Source organism: Gastrolobium bilobum, unplaced genomic scaffold (assembly GCF_033153095.1).
Source record: "Gastrolobium bilobum isolate Gb01-03AN ecotype WA unplaced genomic scaffold, APGP_CSIRO_Gbil_v1 utg12305, whole genome shotgun sequence".
NCBI lineage: Eukaryota > Viridiplantae > Streptophyta > Magnoliopsida > Fabales > Fabaceae > Gastrolobium > Gastrolobium bilobum.
Window position 1 is genome coordinate 172,982 of NW_026897743.1, and position 22,507 is coordinate 195,488.

General features: G+C 33.3%; 1 protein-coding gene across 3 annotated transcripts; it reads left to right on the plus strand.

Moving 5' to 3' along the window:
• The first annotated feature begins 14,248 nt into the window (after positions 1-14,248).
• Positions 14,249-17,457, plus strand: LOC133309698 (leucine-rich repeat extensin-like protein 3). Of its 3 annotated transcripts, none has more exons than XM_061510489.1 (2): positions 14,249-15,920; positions 16,569-17,457. In XM_061510489.1, exons 1-2 carry the CDS (start codon positions 14,570-14,572, stop codon positions 16,718-16,720), a joined length of 1,503 nt encoding a protein of 500 aa, XP_061366473.1. In that variant the 5' UTR covers positions 14,249-14,569; the 3' UTR covers positions 16,721-17,457. The 3 variants fall into 3 exon arrangements, with proteins under 3 accessions (XP_061366473.1, XP_061366472.1, XP_061366471.1); XM_061510488.1 differs by having other exon boundaries at positions 14,250-16,115; positions 16,215-17,457; XM_061510487.1 differs by having other exon boundaries at positions 14,250-17,457.
• Positions 17,458-22,507: the final 5,050 nt, after the last annotated feature.

Consider the following 22,507-nt stretch of genomic DNA (forward strand, 5'->3'; position numbering starts at 1 on the left):
CCCAAGTTCTACAAAAACTGGCTTACAACCCCAACTGCATGAGCAAGGTCGGGTCTTGTGCATATTATGGCATATATAAGACTACCTACAACTAACTTATATGGGACCTTTGACATCTCATCTCTTTCTTCATCGCTGGTTGGACCTTGCTTTTGACTCAACTTAAAGTGCTAGCCAGAGAAGTGTTGACCATCTTGGATTGGTCCATATTGATCATCTTCAGGATTTTCTCTATGTACTTCTCTTGAGATAGCTACAACAGCTTTTTTGAGCGATCCCGGACAATCTTCATCCTTAGTATCTGTCTTGTTAAGCTAAGATCTTTCATAACAAATGACTTGCTCGAGGCTTTCTTGAAGGTATTATTCTTCCTCGTGTCTTTTCCCACTATTAGCATGTCATCTACGTAGAGCAAGAGGATGATGAAGAAGGAATCATACCTCTTGATAAAAACATAATGATTTGCTTGAGTCTTCTTCAAGTCGTGCTAAGTCATAAAGGATTTGAACTTTTTGTACCACTACGAGGGTCTTGCTTCAGACCGTGCAGGCTTTTAAGTCGGCATCTCGGGTGTTCTTTACCTAAAATTTTGAAACCTTCAGGCTGCTCTATGTATATTTCTTCTTCCAAGTCTGTATAAAGAAAGTTCGTCTTCACATCCAGCTGTTCGACCTCTAAGTCTTGAGTGGTCGTTATGCCTAAAACAGTTTAGATTGACATCGTTTTCACCACTAGTGAGAATATCTCCTCAAATTTCTTCTGATTGCACCCTTTCACCACAATCCAGGCTTTATACCTCGGCTTAGGGTTATTTTCTTCCACTTGTGTTTGTATACACATTTGTTCTTCAAAGCTCGTCTGCGCTTTGGTAACTCGACCAGATCAAATATGTGATTCTCATACAAGGATTTCATCTCGTCCTGCATGGCTTTCTCCCACTCTTCCTTTTCAGTGCTAGTCACTGCCTCTTCATAACTCTAAGGCTCTCATTCTTCTGCAACAATTGTGTACTCGTCTACAGGGTATCTGGTGGAAGGGCGTCGAACTCGGCCAGGTTTTTTAGTTTATGGTTGCACATCAAAACTTGATTTTGTTTCACCTTTAGTTGTTGGCTCTTCCTGTTGTTCGCCCTCCTCAATGTTCTGCTGATTGAATTCTCCTCTTGCTTTATCTAAGACAAGGGAGACATGGTCTTCATGACGAACAACATTTGAAACTTTGGACCTCTGAATGTCCTTAATGGTCTGATTCTCCAAAAATACTACATCTTGTCTCCTCACAACCTTTATGTTGATAGGGTCCCAAAGACGATATCCAAACTCGTCCTTTGGTGAGCCGAGATAAACACATTCCTTGGTCTTAGCATCCCGCTTTACTCGTTCATCCTTGGGAATGTGCGCAAATGATCGACATCTGAATATCTTCTTCATATGCTTGTACTTTATTTTTCTACCCATCCATACTTCTTGTGGAATGTCTCTTTCTAGAGGACTTGAGGGTGATAGATTGATCAGGTTGACTGCAGTCTTGACAGCTTCTCCCCAGATTGCCTTGAGAAGCATTGGATGTGACAGCATACTTCAGACTCATTCTTTAATGGTCTAGTTCATCCTTTCAGCTACATCATTCAGCTAAGGTGTCTTTGGAGGTGACTTCTTCAGCTTTATAAATAGACCTCGATATTCTCTACCGTTATTAGCTCGGACGACCTTCAGCTTTCTGCTTGTCTCCCTTTCAACCCTTACATAGAACTCCTTGAATGCTTGGAGTAATTGATATGTTGTATTAAGCAAGGCACCAACACTCTTCTGGTGTGGTCATCAATGAATGTGACAAAGTAGTATGCACCCCCTAGAGATTTATTTGACATGGAATACACATCAATATAAACAAGATCAAGAGCATACCTCCTTCTTCTAGGTTGGTCCGGTCTCTTGAATGAAACCAGACATTGCTTTCCATCTAAACAACGTATGCATGTCTCCAAGAGTTGACCTCTCAAGTTCGGCAACAATTCCTTCTTGGTGAGGATTTACAAACTTTTCTCACTCATGTGTCCGAGTCTCCTATGCCAAATCTCCAAAACTTGATTCATCTTACACCACATTTGTTTCTATATTGCCGATATTCCCTTGCATAACATAAAGAGATTCTTCTTTCTTACTTTGGGCTACCACCAAGCTACCTTTGGCAAGTTTCCATCTTCCTCCACCAAAGCAGTTTACCAGCACAGCTTCATTGAGCTTTCTTGCCAAAATGAGATTGAGTCGCATATTAGGAACATGTCTGATCTCCTTTAGAACCATCTACAACCCATGTCAGTCATCATCATGAATTCTCCAGCTCCCATTATCTTGATAGCAACCTGGTTATCCATCTTCACGATACCACAGTCGCCGCCTTGATATGATGAGAAGAATTACTTGTGGGGTGTAACATAGAAGAAGGATGCTCCTGAGTCCACAACCCATGAACAATCGTCATAGGCTACATTCAAGTAGTTGTCTTCAACAATCAGGAAGACATTGACCTCGACCTTGTCTGCTACAGTCATGATGCTCTGCTCTTTTTCTTCTTTGTATCTATCGCATCCGGCTTGACATTACCCGTCCTCTAATCCTTCCAGAGTCCGACATTCTGACTTCCAGTGACCCAGTTTTCCACAGTAGAATCATGTGAGATCAGACCTTGGCATTGATCGACCTCTATACTTGTCACAACCTCGGCATCTACTTTGACCTCGTCGTGTTGTTTTTTCACAGTTTTTAACAACATTTGCTTCATTATGCTGGGTTATATACCTTATTCTTTCCTCCTAGCCTCTTCATTCAATAGGCTATTTGAAACCGAGTCAAGTGTCATCTTTCCTTCTGGGGCCGAGTTGTTTAGCGTCATCACCAAAGTATCTCAGCTCTCAAGCAACGAGCTGAGTAGCAAGAGGGCTTGCATCTTGTCATCAATCTTCATGTCAATCTTTGTCAGCTGATTGACAATCTCCTTGTATATATTCAGGTTCTGAAGCATGCTTTGTTCGTCCTTGCAGTCGAGCTTCACAAATTGGTGCACCAAGTTTGCTTTGCTGCGTGGCGTCTTCTTTTGGATTAAGGACTCCAGCTTTGTCCATAACTCGTAAGCTTTTGTGTAAGTCGACACATGCTCGAACAAGTTCTTTTCGATGTATTTGCGAATCATAGCAGCTGCCTTCGTATTGAGGAGATCCCACACTTTACCGCTCTTCCCTTCTAGCTTGTCCGCGCTTAGAATGGACTGTTTACAATAAAGATGATCCACCATCATGGGTTTTCAATATGAGTAGTTTTTCGTAGTGTATTTGAACATGTTACCATCATGCGCTACAGCACCCTCCATCTCTGATCTCTTGGAGCCCTTGATCTAAGAGTTCTGATACAACTGTTGTGTCTCGGAGCCTGACAGTCTTCAGCCTAGCCTCAGTATCAATTAGCTCAGCCTTCTTCAGGTCGGCTTGCGAAAGCGACAATGAAAAATAACAGTAAAACAAATTAAAAATAAAGATAAAGAAGAAGAAAATACCAAGAATTTTAATGTGAAAAACCTTTTTGATGTGGAGAGTAAAAATCACGGGACCAAGTCCAGAAAAACATTCATTATGAATAATGAGATTACACAAGATTCTCTCTAGCTCAATAACTAGATGACATAACCCTCTAGAGTATGAATCTACTCATAAGTATCTCACACAAATGTTTCTCTCTGTAAAGGGGATTGAGAATCCTACTCTACAAGATATTCTTTTTCTGCAACAATAGCGTTGAGTTTCTTCTTTAGAGAATCTTCGTATGTGGCTTGTGCTTTTCACCTATGCGTTTTTCTTTCTCCGCGTATGCGTCTTTTTTTTTCTTTCTTTCTTCTTCTTTCTCTTTCGGCTTAACATCTAAACATCTCTTACAAACAAGATATTAGGCACCATCAAATTGGGTTGGGTCCACCACGGATCACAGACCTAACATTTGAGAGGAATTTATAACCTTAATCATATACCGGCTCCAAATTTTAAATTACTCTGTAGGAAACTATGAAATTATCAGGGAAATTCTCCAAAATGTTAGCACATTGAGCACGTCACAGAGCATGGAGAGCACGACGGGTTGGGAATTAGTGCTCTATGAAAATCATATCTCTCACCTTTTAATACAAAATATGACATATATTATATAGCTTCTCGTGAAACATATGTATAAACTTCATATAGTGATAAGTTGACCCAAAAAATAAATAAAAGTAGTAATGAAGAATACAAATGAACGTAAATCATCAGAAGAACGAAAAATAATAAAATATTGAGAATAAAATATTGAGTGGCGTGGAAGGAAGAGATTAGGGGGGGAAAGAAGCACAGAGAGTCAGCTTGATTGCTTAAATTTCTCCGTAATTTGCGTCGCCTCCTATTTTTCTTTTTAAGTTCGACGCGCTTTATTTTTAATTTTCTTTTTCTTTCTAACTTTACCTAAGATCATCATAATAAAACTTGGGATTAAGGTTTTCAGATATTGCTTATTTTCAAAAATGCATCTTTGCTATGTTACTTTACTTGTGTATTAGACATGCTGGTTCCGGTTGACTCGGTCCAGTTAAACATATTTATATTTTTTGATTAAATCCTATCAAAAGTCGTTAAAGAGGTGAACATTATAGAATGATTTGATTTTTTATATTTTATTTTATAAAATTTTAATATAGACGGTAGATGTCATGAATTGGCCTTTTGATGAGGTTTTACAACTACATTACAAACGGATTAAAGTTTTGTTAGGAACGAAGTTCCTAAAAGACGAAAGAGAAATTGATACAAACTATGGCATTTAATTGAGGCTTGACGCTAAGCTTTGGATTAACATTTCTCCTTCAACAAAAAAAATAAAAATAAATAAAGTTATCTTCTTCAACCTAAAATGATGACATTTGAGGTTTTAAGATAGGGAAAAATGTTTATCCTTTTAAATGACACAACTTATATCTTTTCACTTTCACAAAGAGACGAGATCTACACCTTTATATTTTTTTGTCCACTCTCTCATCTTTTATCTATCTCTTTCTCTCACTTAAAATGACACAACTTTACATCCTTTAGAAAAAATATATATGATATTTTAGTAAAATTTAAGATAGAAGATAAAAGTAAATTTTTTAAAATATTATGCATTTTTTTTAAACTCAAAACGATATCGTTTTAAAATTATTGAAAAAATTTATCTCTAGCTGGAGGAGAAACACTTTTCCTAATACAATTTTTATTTTTTCCAATTATATAAAAAGTAAAAATGAATTATCTAATATATTATTTAACATGACTATCTCATATAAGAAATCTTAATTAATGAATAAATCAACGATGATAATTTTGTAACATCCTATTTTAGTATTTTTTTTCTTTCTTCTTTCTCATTACCGTTGATTTAATTTTGTATTTGAATTTTTTTCACATAAAATGATCCTATTAAATAATACATAAGAATGGCTATAAAAAAAATAATACATAAGAATATCCATTCCCTAAATAGGAGAGAATAAAAAAGTGTGAAACATGTAAAAAAAAGGAAAAGGAAAAGGATGATAAGATAATTTAGCTTTTTAACTTTTTTGCCACTAATACGCACTCCGTTTACATTATTGAGGAATAATTTTAGAGATTTAATTGAATAGGTTCCACTTTATTTAACTTTTGCTTTGGCCTTTGATTCTTGAGGGTTACTGTTTGCTACAAAGTCGCAATATCAGTAGTGTACAAACTTCTAAATTTTGTAAGGGTTTTATTATTCTTTTTTACATAATGTAGTTATTTTATGTTGAAGAGAAAAATTAAGTGGGTCCTACTATTACAAGAAAAAAAAAAGTAAGGTGCAAAAATCGAAATGAGAAAGTAGAAGAGAAGTTATCTTATGTAAAAGGAAATTAATATTTTCCATTTTTTATATACTTTTTATATAAGGGATGCAATAACACCCAGAAATGAAATTAAAAAATGCTTTTGGAAATTAATGCATGGCGGTTTTTGAATGTTTCATAGTCAACAAGTAATGAGGTCTTTGTCCCCACGCGTGTCCCTACGTGGTATATCCAAAACACGACACGTGTCGATTTTAAACATATTGGCATTGCCCTACAGCTGGCATTGCCGGCTGGCAATTTTGTCTTTCTCTAATTTTTTCACATTATGACGTGGCAAGTACTGCCACCTAAGATTCTCTCCACTCCATCACATTATTAATTATTGTTCCACTTAAATCAATTAAGTAATAATATAGTATAAGTATTCAATTTTTGATATTATCAATTTTTGATTAAGTAAAAGGGTAAATAAATAAAGACCCTTAAGGATTATTTATTAATTTTTAACTAAAAAATTCATTATAATTAAATCCAAGGTTTTCATCCAAAATTAAAACATAGAAACTCAGTTAAGTTCTTTTAATATTTAGCCCAATGGCCCTGCAACTGAATTGGCTATTATCAAATTTTTATATTTATCATCCTACTATTTTTTATTTATTTAAAGGTTTTAAAAATTTATAAATATTCGTTGATATAAAATTTAATACTAAATTTATCTAAAGTTTCTAAAAACCAAACATAGTTTAAATTTAGTTTTAAATGAAGTCCTTAATTACAAAATCAGCTAAAATTAAAATATTTAATTTATGAAATAAATTCAGTAATTATGAATGTAAAAATTTAATAAGAACCCCATATATAGATTTTTTTGTTATATAATAAAGGAAGAAAAAAATACGATTTTAATACTTTGTACCAATAAAATATCTTGGTGATCTAAAACACAATAATTGAGATGACTCTAGCAATACCAATTTTTTTTTTACGCTGAATATCAATTGATTCTCTCTCTCTCTCTCTCTCTCTGGGTGAAAAAATAGCAATTGATTTATTAAAAGGTTTTGTGAGCAATTTAACATTAATTATTTAAGAAATGGAAGTGGTTAATTGCTAGCTGCTAATACAACTTGTTCTTATATATAACATGAGTTTAGTGTTTGTCATTTTAAATGACACAACTTTGTGCCATTTTTAATGAAACTACGTCGTTTTGGTGTGTTTTATCATTTTTTTTAATTTATAAAATTAGAAATAAAAAGAAAAAGGAGGAGAGAGAATGTAAAACTTACCAAAACGACGTAGTTTTATTAAAAATGACATAATTTTGTGTCATTTAAAATGACAAATATTTTTCCCATATAACATACCGTGTTTTGGAAAGAAGACCTCAGCCATAACTAATTTGACATGATAAGCAACACGACGTAATTAAAGGATGAATTAAGAATCATATATGTTTACCAAAAAAAAGAGAGAGGATGAATTAAGAATAATCTTAATAATTTGTCCTATTCAATAACAACGGTTAAATGTGTCTAAAGAAGTTATCTTACCCTTATTTTGCGTAAGTTATTTTAAATTTTACGTGCATAACTAATTTTTTAATTTAACGAACAGATATTTAATACACAATTATATTGATTTGTTTTATATTTTTCAGTTTAGTTTTTGGCTTTTTGCAAAGATGTAGAATAAAAATAAAAGGAGAAATCAATAAATAAAAAAAGAATAAAAAGAAAATTAGGTGATAGAATATGAGGTTTTGGAAGTTTCCAGTTTAATTTCTAGCCTGTCGTTGTTCGTTGTTGTAGTTTTTCTTTGCTTGGGCTGGTTGGCTCCCTCATAATTTTATTTTATTTTTTAAAAGAATTGACCTAAGCAATCTTAAGGATATATTTTCTAAAATCACTTGAATAATTTTAAAAGTAATCCAACTCTTGCACTTGCTTATAGTTTAGGTCAACTTGTTTTACTTTAAAAAACATATAATCGAAGTGATTGTTTGGTTTGCAACAAAAAAGCACATTTGGGCTGTATTTTCAAGTTGACCACTGTCCACTACTTTCAGTTTCAGCAGTCAACTTATACAATGTGTTTGGCTACACAAAATTATGGTGAGAATAATCAATATTAGATTGTACGGTTGGTTTTGAGTGCAGTAAATAAAATTATCTATATTCAAAAATTTAGAATTAAATGATTTTTTTATTTATATATAGAAATATTTAATTGTATAAATATAATAAAAAAATACATTTGAAATTAGCTTGACATGTTATGCATCATTTGTATGGCATGCAAATTTTGAAAGTTTAACTATTTTCTTTTACAGTTTATTAACGACACATTTATATCATTGTTAAAAATATTCTTAGCACATAATTATTCTTAATAGTATAATTAATTACTTCTCAAAGTAATTAATTTAGATTTTTCAATTAAAATATTTTTTGTTTAATTAAAAAGTAATTGGGTACTGTGGTGTTGTATACAGATTGATTATTTTTTTTATAGTTGCATATAGATAATTAATACTTACATTAATTACTTTTCAACATAGTTTTCCAATATAACTATGACTTTAATGTTTTTATAGTGAAGGTAGATAATTTATCTACATTTATTTCCAAAACGATGTCGTTTTAGGTTGAAGAATTAAAAAATTATAATGAAATAGACTATTATAACTCTGAAATAAATTATAATTACAAAAATATCTTAATTTCTGCCTCAAAATGATATCGTATTGAGCTCAATGTAAATAAATTATCTACATTAACGTAGAAAAAGTGAATCCTATAAATATATATTATATCTAACATAAACTCATTGTAATTGTAAAAAAAAAAAAAAAAAAAAAGTAGCTTACCAAAAAAAATAAAATTAAAACGCATAATAATGGTGTAAAAACTTTTACAACAAGGAAATTTTTAAATATTTGTGTAAAGTATAACGTATCATCACCCATTTATTAAAAAAATATAATGCATTTGTTATTGCCTGGCTTAATCAAGTATATCCCCTTGTAGAAGAAATCATAATTATAAAATTTGATGATCAACTATCATTGCATGATTTTTATAATATACACCGATATGTTTGAAATCATACAATTATTAAGGATGTTGAATATTGATTGCTACCGGGCGAAACAATATTGTTTATTATATTTACCAAAAAAAAAACTTTGTTTATTATTATTATTATTATTATTATTAGAGAAAAATATTTGACATTTTAAAAAATAGTCATTTGAACTAAAATTATTGTTTTTTGTTTAATATTTAAGTTAAAAAGAACTCTCACTTTCTCTTACCATGATTTCTGCTTCTCTTATCACAAAATACAATAATTTTGACTAAAATAACATAATTTTATATCTTTTAAAATGACAAACACTAATCTGTTATTATTATTATGGGAAAAAAGTTTCTGATGTTACTTTAGATAACTTTATCTAATGTTCATTGAAACGACATCGTTTTGGGTTGAAAAATTAAAAAATTAGAGTGATAAAGACTACTATAATCCTGAAATAAATTAAAATTACAAAAATACCATGATTTCCGTCCCAAAACGACGTCATTTTGATGAACATTAGATAAAGTTATCTAAAGTAACATCAGAAAAAACAAACCCTATTATTATTTACACTTTTCATTTAACATTCATTTCTATGAGATTGTTCATATGTGTATATATATATATATATGATAAGTTCTTTTACTTATCTTTTTCGTATTTACCTTAACTATCATTCTACAACATCGATAGATCAGAATCTTAAGAAAAGAGATAAATAAAAAAAGTTAATTGTTATTCTGATTTAATGGTGTTGGAAAATGATAGATAAGGTATATATAGAAAAAAGTAGAATAATCTATCTTATATATATATATATATATATATATATATATATATATATATATATATTTTTTTTTCTTTTTTCTTTTTTGAAAATATTCTCGCTTCTATTAAGAATAAGATTAAGCTGTATATTTGGTTTGATAAGAGGGTTAAAAGACTGTATACAAAAAAAAAAAAAAAAAAAAAAAGTGCCGGAACACTTGAATTTGTGGTAACGCAAAAGTTTAAAATTAGCTTGATAAAATTGATAGAGAACCGAAAATGAAATAATAATGTTAACGAATATATTGTTTTTTTTTAAATATATCTAGGATTATTTTTAAGAAAAATTATTTTTATTAAAAATATGTTTGAATTATTCATAATAACTAAAAGAAGATTAAAAAAATAAACTACTTTAACATTTTGAAAAGCTAAAATAAATTTGAAACAAAGATATTCAAAAAAGATATTAGGAAAAACTTACCGTTGTTGAAATTTGAATATTCTCTTCATAAATGTAACAAATTAAAAAAAAAATTAAAATAAAATACAAAGCTGTTAGCCGTAATCATCAGTTGATTTTAGCACCTGCAATAATCCAGTTTATGGTTCTCCAAATGGAAACACGCCACACGTGGTTTCTTTGCAGAGAATGCCCCGCTCCTTTTTTGACGCTTGTGAAATGTATACTACCATACCATTACCATCACGCATGGGTAATTTGTATTATTTTAAAATAATTTGCCATACAATTTTATAAATTACTTACCAAAATATTGTTGATTACAAGAAATTAAATTGATCTTATATATATTATTACTTAAAATCTAAAAGTTTTATCAACAAACTATCTTATGCTTACAAAAAAATAAGTATATTATTAATTTTCTAAAACAATTGTATACTATATACAATGGTGAAACCAATTTTTTTTTGTACTATTACAAATTTTAAGCTACAATTATTTATATGATAAAAAAATAGGAAAGATACTCAAAATTAAAGGTTTATATAAGTTGAGGGATGGAGTAATAATTATAATTACTCAGGAAAAAAATATATTTATAATTGAGCAAATAGGGGTGGACACAAATAAGTAAGAATTTGGTCCATATACCATAAGAGCATGGATTCAAACCCCGCTAACTAATGTGAGGACTTTATTGACGGAACAATATATAGAAATCCTCATTGAGATTAAGAATCTTCTCTGATCCTTGTAGGATACCAGTACCTAAACTCACATGAACTTTTAATTAACCAAAAAAATATATATTTATAATTGAAAGTTTTATGAATTTGGAGCCAACTCACATCCCAACTTTCCGGCTCCATTCTGAGTGTTACATTTGACATATTTTTTAAAAATTATAAAAAGTATAATCTATAAAAAAAAAACTGGAAATAATACATAAAATAAGAGAGATTACCACAAGTCAATAATTATGCTTAATTTTTTTTTTAATATAATGGGCGGTGATGTTTGAAGTATAATTTTAGTAAACTATTGAATCCCATCGTTACTAGCTCATTCCGAATAACTTAAATTTAAAATTAAAATAGCATTAACACGTATTTAATATTTGAAATTGGATAATAATTTAATGGGAGTGAATTCTCTCATATCTTATTTAATCTAATAATTATATGAAAAAATTATAACTATACAAAGTAACATTAATAATAATAATAAATTAAAAAATACTGAAATAAATAATTATAAAATTATCACTGTTAATTTACTTTATATGATTATAATTTTCTAACATTATTTTATCATCTTAAATAAAATGTGAGAGGATTTATGTTTTTTTTTTTTGCAAAAGTGAGAGGATTTATGTTTGATTGAGTGAATTTTGTTGAGAAAGAGGAAGGGTCTAAAGAACGCCGACGATCCAGGCGGGAAGGACGTGACACGTGGGGCCCAATCTTCTTGTCGCTTTCTTCTCCATCTCGCGACGCACGGGATTCATTTCTCATGTTTCGCGGGCCCCACTCCTCAAAGCTGCATCAATGCTCATACGGACGCGCCACATGGAAATTGTCTGCGGTTGCAATGTAAACTCAGAGTCACAGGTTTTTTCTCTCTTTCTTTTTTTTTTTAATGAAAAAAATAAATAAATCAGAAGTCACAAGTCACAACTCACGAGATCGTGATATTTCCGATTACCGTTGCCATAAATGTTGAGTACTTTAACGAAGGATTAGCCTATTTCGTAGACACCGTTGGAAATTTTTGAATATTATTTACCAATTTTTTAGAATCTTACTTTAGTTTATATTTGTATTTTTAATTTTACTATCTAATTATTTTTTTTGAATTTGTTCCTCTTGGACTTATACGAAGTTTCATTTCTAATATTAGAAAAAATATGAAGACAAAGATGCTACGAAAATAATAGCTCAGTTAAAAAACATATCTTTATTTTGGAGTAATCAGCAATACATCTATAAATTAACATAATTAAACATTGCCGTTTCGATTAAGTAATTACTAATAATCACTAGTTGTTGCTAGCTATTTATGGTCCAAACGCGTTTGTGTTATGGGGTAACAAACACTTCAAGAATGGTTATATTCTTTGGGTGAAAATGAAAGATACGTTGTATTGCATTATTTTCTTGTCTTTATTTGTTGCTACTAAAAAAGACATACATTAAAAGCAGAGGATTCTGATATTTTTCTTTTTTAATTACCTCGTTTGCATAGTCTATATATATGAACCACGTTTGCGATTACGCATTATGATTCATAATTAATCATACGCTCACGCATTCATTTGAAGCTCTCTAGCTGTTAAAATAGTTTTTTTATTTGGTAAGAAAAGTTTTCGTAAGATTTAGTATCCTTATAAAACAAAAGAGAAATTATTGTAATACTTCTTACTGGTAAGTTATTTATGTTGATAAATAAAACTACTCGACAGCTTAGTCTAGCAATATTTAAGAAAAACAAAATAAGTAATAAATTAATTCTAACAAGTTGAAAATATTAGACTTCTATATCTAAGTTTGCTTTATCAAAATACATTCAAATAAAATACAGGCATAGAAAGATTTTGAAAGAAGAAATTTTCAAACTTGTAAAATGAAAGGTGGTCAATTACGACAGAATACATTTTCAAACAAGACACTTTCATTTCGATTTTTGAGAGTTTAAACTTTTAAATTTCATAATCTCATAGATGAAGACATAATGGATTTAAAACGAAAAAAAGAAAATAATAAATCCAGACTAATTTAACAATAGTTATTGACAAGAATTTGCAATTAAACTATGCATTCAAATATTTTATGTTATTGTCTAATCATTTAATTTAGCTATTAATTTCTAATGATAAATTACAAGTTATCATTGACTTTACAATTATCAATTTGTTGGTATACAATGACTTTTTAATTTAATAATGTCCTTAACTTATTGTAAGAATACTTTGAATTTGATCCTCAATGAATACAATCACAACAACTAATCAAAATCAAAACTTTGCTTTCAATAATTATTAACAGTTGAAATTAATTACATATAAATCCTCGAAAGAAAAAAATAAAATAAAAATATTTAGAAAATGAAATCGGTGGAGTTTGTTGAATGGGAAAAGGCCATAAATTAGAAAGCGTAAAAGCCGTCCATAAGTTATCGCTATCACGGGGAATGTGGAAAACAGAAATAAGTCCAACGTGTATGACATAATTTTAAGGATTTAATATCTCTGTTTTATTACAATTTTTTTTTTTCGCACGTTCACATGAAAGTAAAAGAAAAAAATATTTGTAAGACCCGTTCACATGAAAGTGAATGTGCCAATTTTTTTTTAATATAGTAAAATTAAAAATATTTTTTCCTAATTTTACTTAATTATAAAAAAAGAGTTGCCGGCAGTACATTACTGCGAGGGTCATTGATTTGACAATGGAAGCCGACACAAACAACCACCACCTGGGTTCTCAACTAAACGAAGATTGATAATTAAATTAAATTAATTGAATTTGCGCTACCTGCAAATTCAACCATCGTGCTAACAGCTTTCTAATTTTAATTATTTTTTCAAAAATAAAAAAATTCATTTCAAATAAGTGAAGCCGTTGTAACCTGTAAATTACAACAACCACAAATATTAATAATGATAATTTCAATGAAAACGAGGGAAAACAAATAATAGTGGAAACAATTATTAGTTAAAAACACTAATTTATAGCAATTGTTAATGATATGCATATCACCTACACACACTTATTCCTCTCTCCGCGTTTGCCACTTTATCCAAAAAGCGTTAAGGAGTGAGTGACATCTAAGTTTAATAAAAATGAAACTAGTGTTTGGTTTGGCAAAGGAATAAGAAGAAGAAGAAAAAAATCTTCTAGATTTAAATAATATCAATAGTCTTCCATTTCTGTTGAGAGAGATGATTAAAAATAAGGAAATGAAATCAAAGAAAATAAAACAACAATAACAACAAAATAAAGTTAAGAAAATATTAAATAAAAAAGTGAGCAAAGGAAAGAGAGATAGAGAATCTGGTGGGCTTTGAGCTGTGATTTAGCTGTCCTTTTGATGAATTATTTCATGCCCACTCTCTCTTTCTCTCTCTAACTTTCTCACTCTTCACAGAGTCATATACAATCTCACACACAGTTCCAAAATCCCTAGAAATAAAACCCCTTTCTTTCTCTCTCTCTCTCTCTCTTCTCTATCTCTCCCCCCCAAATCAAATCCTTTGTAGCTGCATTCTCCTCAGATCTCAAGGTGGAAACTTTCCTAAAACCCCACTTGAAATCTGATCGAAAGTTTTAGTTTTTTAACAGCAGCAGCATTTGGCATTTGGTTACATCAGATGTGTGATGTGAGATGAGGAAGAAAACCTATTCAAATCTCTCACTCATTCCCTTGTTCCTCTTTTTCATAGGCACACTCTCTCTCTGTGCCTCTTCACAAAAACTCAACAATGGAGATGGAGGAGCACTCACAACATACATCAAGCAACGCCAGCTTCTGTATTACAAAGACGAGTTCGGTGACAGAGGAGAAAAGGTAACCGTAGACCCAACACTTGTCTTCGAAAACGACCGCATCAGAAACGCGTACATAGCTCTTCAAGCTTGGAAACAAGCCATTATCTCTGATCCAAACAACTACACACTCACATGGGTGGGACCTGATGTTTGTAATTACACCGGAGTTTTCTGTGCTCCGGCGCCGGACAACCCCAAGATCCGCACCGTCGCCGGCATTGACCTCAACCATGCTGACATTGCCGGTTACCTCCCGGAGGAGCTTGGGTTGCTGGTGGATCTCGCTCTCTTCCACATCAACACCAACAGGTTCTGTGGCACACTACCCCACAAGTTCGAGAATCTCAGAATCTTGTTCGAATTGGATCTCAGCAACAACAGGTTCGCCGGAAAGTTTCCGGAGGTTGTGTTGCGTTTGCCGGAGCTCAAGTTTCTGGATCTGAGGTTCAACGATTTTGAAGGAACTGTGCCGAAGGAGCTCTTCGATAAAACCTTCGACGCAATCTTCATCAACGACAACCGTTTCGTGTTCGATTTGCCCGATAATTTCGGGAATTCGCCGGTGTCGGTTATTGTCTTGGCGAACAACCACTTCCACGGTTGTGTTCCTGCGAGCTTGGGGAACATGTCGAACCTTAATGAGATCATTTTAATGAACAACATGTTCCGGTCGTGTTTGCCGGAGGAAGTTGGGTTGCTGAAGAACCTGACGGTGTTCGACGTGAGCTTCAACCAGTTGTTGGGGCCGTTGCCGGAGGCTATCGGAGGAGCGGTGAGTTTGGAACAGCTCAATGTGGCTCACAATTTGCTGTCTGGGAAAATACCTGAGAGCATTTGTGCGCTTCCGAATCTTGAGAACTTTACTTACAGTTATAACTTCTTTACCGGTGAGCCTCCGAGGTGTCTTGCCTTGCCATCGTTTGATGACCGCCGTAACTGCTTGCCGGCTAGGCCGTTGCAGCGCTCAGCGGCGCAATGTAAGTCGTTTTTGTCTCACCCTGTGGATTGTAACTCTTTTAGGTGTAAGCCATTTGTTCCTTCCTTGCCTCCTCCCCCTCCTCCACCGCCGCCGCCGCCTGTTTTTATTCCACATTCTCCTCCTCCGCCTCCGCCGTCCCCACCGGTGTATTCACCTCCACCTCCGCCACCTGTGTATTCGCCACCGCCTCCGCCACCAGTTTACTCTCCACCACCTCCTCCACCACCACCTCCGCCCCCGCCACCGGTCTATTCTCCACCACCACCACCTCCGCCTGTTTATTCCCCACCTCCACCACCACCTCCACCGCCACCACCTGTCTATTCTCCACCTCCGCCACCTCCACCGCCACCACCGGTCTATTCTCCACCTCCGCCACCGCCACCGCCACCCCCGGTCTATTATCCACCTTCACCACCGCCACCATCGCCATATCCACCTCCACCATCCCCACCACCGCCGTCGCCAACTCCAACGCCACCATATTGTGTTAGGCCTCCACCACCGCCGCCACCAAATTCACCACCACCACCTGCTCCTATATTCTCCCCGCCACCACCTATACCTTATTATTATAATTCACCACCGCCACCTTCTCATTCACCTCCACCGCCACCACCACCTTATTCATCTCCTCCACCACCACCTCACTCGCCTCCACCACCTGTTTATCCCTATTTATCACCGCCACCTCCTCCTCCTGTCCACTCTCCTCCTCCACCACCAGTCCATTCACCACCACCACCATCTCCACCACCTTGTATAGAACCACCTCCACCACCACCACCTTGTGAAGAGCATTCACCTCCACCACCTTCACCACATCCCGCACCTTACCTGCCACCACCATCTCCATCACCTCCACCACCACCAGTTCACTATAGTTCACCACCACCACCACCTCCTTACAGTTCACCTTCTCCACCACCTGCCCCTGTATATGAAGGGCCTTTGCCACCTGTTATCGGAGTCTCGTATGCATCTCCTCCTCCACCACCCTTCTATTGATTCTTTTGAGAACCTTTCTCCTCTAACCCTTTCGCCATAGCAACAAAAAAAAACATCAAAGTTTCAGAGTTTTTATTATTGGTGGCCATTTCTTCTGTACCCTCTTACTGTGCCAAGTCATATATTATGCGACTCTCGTCGCTTGTGGGGCGAAAAAATAAACAAAAGTGCAAGGCAGCATATTTGGTTCTTATTATCATTTGTGGGTCAATACAAAATTAGAGAAGAGGTTACTGTTGATTCAGGTAAGAGGAGAAAGTCTCTCCATATTGATTTGAATTGTTATGGATATTCGAGTTGTGAAATAAAAATGGCAGAGAAAGAGTAGGTTGCAGAGATAATGTATGTATAGGGATGAATTGGAGACCATAATTCAGGGCTGCAAAGACAGTAGCAGTTTCTTCTGTTGCTGTTGCTTGTTTGTGGAGTTTATTGTTATTGTCTCTCTTATATCATACTTTTTTATTTTATTTTTTATTTTTATTTTGCTTTGCAATTTATAGTATAATTTATGAACATTTTACATGTATTGATTTTCTGAATTGAGGTAATTTCCTTCCTTTTATCAGTGTCTCAAATATGTCTCTGCTATGAGAATGTTGTGTGTGCCTTGCTTCACTTCAGTCAATCTGCATTAATGATTCTTCATTTGTGACATGTTCCTCCTCATTTGTGATCTTACTGGGATGAACTTTCTTTCTCCTATAATCGACTATATTGCTTGTTAATGGACTTAATCTGGGTTTGGACTGGACATACTTGTTGTATAGTTGGGAGTTCCCATTCTCCCAATGGACATGTGGGTCTTTACATAAATTTATTTTTCTAGAGTACAATTTTCGATGATATTCTAATTCCTTTACGAGGAAGGAAGGGAAGGGGGTTATGCAATCAGTAAGATGTTGTTTTGATTTTTTATTTTTTTAACTTAATAATTTAGTTGGAGTTAGGCCTGCAATTATGGTGGTTTTATCAAAGATTATGGTCCTCAATCTTCGATCGAGGCCACCACCAGTGTCTAGAGGTCCCTAATTTAGATCAAGGTGGTGGGACCTGAACAATCATCCCAAGAAGAACCATGTAGAAGCGCCTGCTAGATTTCTTTTATTTTAATTTAATAAAGTCTCTTTTCATTTGACTAATAAAATCGTTGATGATCACCCTCCATGTGCACCCTTCTTGGATTTGAATTCAAATCTGTTTCCTTCATCCACACTTTTCCTCATTGGAATTATGAACTTAAAACACTGTTGAGTTTGTAAGTAAAAAGAACATAAGTACTGTTGAGCTTGTAAAAAGCTCATTCAGATTTTGATGTCAAATTTAGCACGGCAACGAAACTTCAACCCTTTTTATGCAAGAGACTTTCCATGTATGCAGTGAAACTTGGTTGGCCACCATGTTTGTATCTTTTCAAATTTATTTGCCTTCTGCTTTTTAGTGGCTCAACGTGCCTCTTCTGTGCTGCCCCTTTCAGCACCTTCCTCCCTCCCTCGGGTGTTGGCCACTGAAACTATTCTCACATAATTTAAGTCTTTAAAGTTGAATGTGAAACTTAGTCCAAGTAAAATGAAGCTATTAATTCTCATTCAACATTTCGAAGTCCAATGTAATTAAATCTGTACAAATTCGAAGAACCGCTAGCACAAGTAAATGAAGGGTACTTTTCCTTCAAAAGGGACCTACTGTTAGATGGAACATTTGGTTCCATAGAATTCTCACAAATAAGCTAGGGGGTTTTCGAAATAAGTATACTATTTCATATATGCACTTTTTTTCAAAAAATAAATAAATTAGTACACACATAGCTGTACCCATTAAATTAGTTTGAATTTTTATGTATGGTTCAAATTTTTGCGCACCTTTTAATATGGACACCAATTAATGCATAAAAGAATTTCCCTTTTCAAAGTTTCTAGATGTAGAAGGCAGCTTTGAACCTTTGGTCACTTTCTCAACAATGGAAACAGTGGCAAGTGACATGAAACTGATGAAAGTTCTAAATACCCTTGGTGGGTTTGGCCTTTCAATTAATTAGCCACACCTAGTCTTAGGGGAAGGAAAAAAAAAGTGGAAAAAAAGAAAAGCATACAACTTCCACATGTCCTTGTTACCCTTGGATGAAAGGGAAAATGGGAAAAAAATTGCAAAACAAATTAAACAAGGCATATCCCACCACAGAAGGGATAGTGACGTAAATGAAAGGGGCCCTCTATATATAAGTTCACATGGCTTGTAAAGGCTTTTCACATCCAACAAGTAGTGAAAATATTAATGTTAGAAGTTGGTTGACTTGCTCTATGCATCAACCGGGACATAACTATCATTTAATTAGGGGTTCTAGGACAGCCTGTGATTAGGTCAAGCATATTTAATGGCATTTCATAAAGTGACGCTCATGATATTGACCCCATTGGCACATTAAAAAGAACAGACAAGTCTCTGTTTCAAGCAAGAAAAAAAGAAAAATGCTCCTACAAATTTATTAGAATATGGGAAATTACCTTTATATTTTTATTTTTTTACACCCCTTTTATTTTTGTTTATATATATATATATATTATTTTTATTTTATTTTATGTTATCTTTTTTCAATCCCTTTTTATCTTTTATTTGAATTCATTTATCATTGATCTTAATTAATTTAAGATAAAAATATTGTTGATGTTGATGGAAAATTTCCTTTTTCAAATTAACTGAGATTTACCACTACCCTTTTATAGATGCCTTTCCTTTTTCAAATCTTTCATACAGCTTTTTTTTTTTTTTTCCTAATGTCATCTAATTAGCTAGAGATGACACTAGATATGGCATATTACAATCAAGCATAGGTTAGTTTACTGTAAGTGTTCCCAAAAAAGGAGCTGTATATAATTTTTTTTTTCTCAAATAAAAGCAAAATGAATGGTAAGCAAAGAGAGGGAGATTTAATATGCATTAAAGTCTCTAGGTAATTTATTAATTGGTCAGTTGCAAGAGGGTGGATAGTGCCAACTAATTCATAATATGCATACACCTAATCATAAGTATTATTCATGGGGGCACAAAATGTAAGGGCAAAGCTGACAGATAGGGGTTTTCGTACTGCAACATTAGTTAAAGTAAGTAGCTGTGGCATTTTTTAGCTACCTATTCTTTTCAGTTTCTGTTTTCTGCTAGTCCAATAATTGAGCAGTGCATACACAGAAATGAAAATGGGAAACTGTCAGTGTAAAAGAAATAACAGCAACATAAATGAAGTAGAAAAGGAAGTAAAAAAAGGACAATTTAAATTACCTTGAGTTCAGGAACTAGACAGTTTTGCCGCAATTCATGGTATGAGAAAGTCACAATTGAGTTACCCTAGTTGCTATTTCTGAAAAAAATAAAATAAAATTGAAAGGGATGTTGATAAAACGAAAACTTGGAAAATGATGTTTAAGACCCATCTTTGTTAGGATTTTGATGTGGCATACACAAGAACAAGACTCATAGAAATTTCCATCCACACCTTAAAATTCAATTCCGAGTTTCCATCCATGAGAATGTTTGCTTGTGATTAATTTGCGTATTTGATTTATAATTCTTTTCATACATTGACAAGCATATTTCATTTATTATTTGATTCTGTTTAAGCAATTTTGATTCAACACGACTATAAATACAGTGTTTGAATTTAAATAGTTCCATATAAATTTTCCTTTAATCCAACTCAAATAAAGTGATACTAATACTACAACGCACATTAGTGATCAACAGACATTAATTAATATGGTAAAGAATTTTTTTTATTTTGTTATTTTTTTTTTTGAAACTGATCATAATTACCTCTTTGAGGCGAATCAAAACCCCCGGTATCTCCACGGATTCGACTTTTTGAGCCGTCTATGGGACTAATCCAGAGTTCGGGTGCGAGTCCAAGGATTACGGTACTTATGCCTCTCCTCAGATGGTGTTGGTGGAATTCGAACCGAAGTCCTCTCTCACCACTCAGTCTCATGCTACCAACTGATATCTCTAATACGATCGAAGAAAAATTATAGAAAATTAATTTTTCACGATTCAATAAGATCGACATAAACAAAGCATAGTTGTAGTATTAAAGAGAGGATCCTATTAAACAAAACCCAAAAATGCGTTACCAAACAAAAAATGTAGCTTGTTATGGTTGCAAGAATCATGACTGTGTTTCTAAATTTCCAAAGGGAATGTCGTGTTCGATTCTGAATCTCAAAAAATATAAATTGTAAGATTTTAAAGTTTATGTGTTAAATTAATTTCAATAAAAAAACTTTGAGAGATAAAGTGTAGTTTATCATGTGATTGAAGTCAATTCTCGATATCATTGCTTATTATGGGTTTATGGCTTGTCTATATCACTAGTATTTTATGCAGCATGATTAGTCTACGTGGTGAGTCCACCGAGGCCCAAAAAATATATGGCCTTTAGATAGGTTCAAACACCAAACCAATTTCAAAGCCCATCTATTTTCATCAGTACCTACCAGTTCTCTCTGTTTAAAGGCTTTCCCAATTCCCATTATCATCTTTCGAAGATCTTTGGCTTTTTCCCTTGCTCATACATTTATAATTTGTGGTCTCCAAACCGTTGGAGGAACCTAGCAAGCAAGGCAGTAGAATTCTTAGGGGGCGTTTGGTTAAAGAGAAATTTTTATGAATCATTGGAAAATGTGATTAATTGGGAAATGGTTGGGAAGTGAGTTTGATAGGAAAATATAAAAATAGTTGTTTGGTTGGAAAAATTTTTACCGGGGAAATTAGATAACTTTTGTAAAGTCTATGTTTGGCTTTTGGTTAAATATAGATGGGAAAAAAATATGCTTTTACGAAAATAACCTTACTTTTCAAAATCATTTCAATCAGTCATCCTACCCTTTTGTAACCTGCTTTTTCAATTGCCAATGTACATATGCAAAAGCAAATAAAGTGAGGGTTCGTTCGTCTTTTGTATAGAATGCAGTATGACCAATTTAGGCTGCTTTTCATAATACCATCCTGCCATTGGGTTTCTTTTGCCGGCTAAATGGAGGGAGATACATATGCAACATGGTTTGATAGGAAACTGATTTAGGTAGGGAAGTTTGACAAATCCTTCAACCAAACATGGTTAGCTTAGATGCCCATGAATCATTTCCCTATCAATCTCAACCAAATCCTTAAACCAAACGCCCCCTTAGTAATTTTTGCCACTTAAGGATTGATGTCAAGCTCAAATTTTCTCATAAACAGTCCAATCAAGGCATAATTAAGGGGTGTATGTTTTTGGACAAAAGATCCCTTGATATTTAATTAGGATTTTTTAAAAAAAGTCACGTGGAATTTGATTAGAATTTTAAAAGATTATTTTAGAGTCCATCCAAATCCGATAGTATTTAATCAAGATTTTAAACAAAAGAAAAATAATATTGTGCTATTAAAAAATCTGACGATTTTAGTGGATTTTGTGAGATTTTTTAGTGATAAATATAAATAAAATGTCTCTCTCACAATCTCACCCTAACCCCTAAGATTTATTGAGATTTCTCTTGTCTTCTTCTTCCTTTGGCAGGTCGACTCGCTCGAAACTGGGTTCTGCAATGGGAGCTTCATCAAAGCTCAAAAATAGCATATTTTTTTAGCGATTTTCATCACAAAATAATCCAGAAACAACCCAGCAATATTTTAATATAATTCATCTCAAAATCAGCAAAATTTTGAAAGCTTTTGGAAGTTTAAAAAATAAATTTTCAAGCTATGGATCACAAATTTTTTTGGCACAAAAGGTGTGATTTTTGTATTAAAAATAAC

What these genes read in the sequence shown, in the direction of transcription:
- LOC133309698 (XM_061510487.1), top strand. Translation starts at nt 14,570, where the DNA reads ATGAGGAAGAAAACCTATTCAAATCTCTCACTCATTCCCTTGTTCCTC.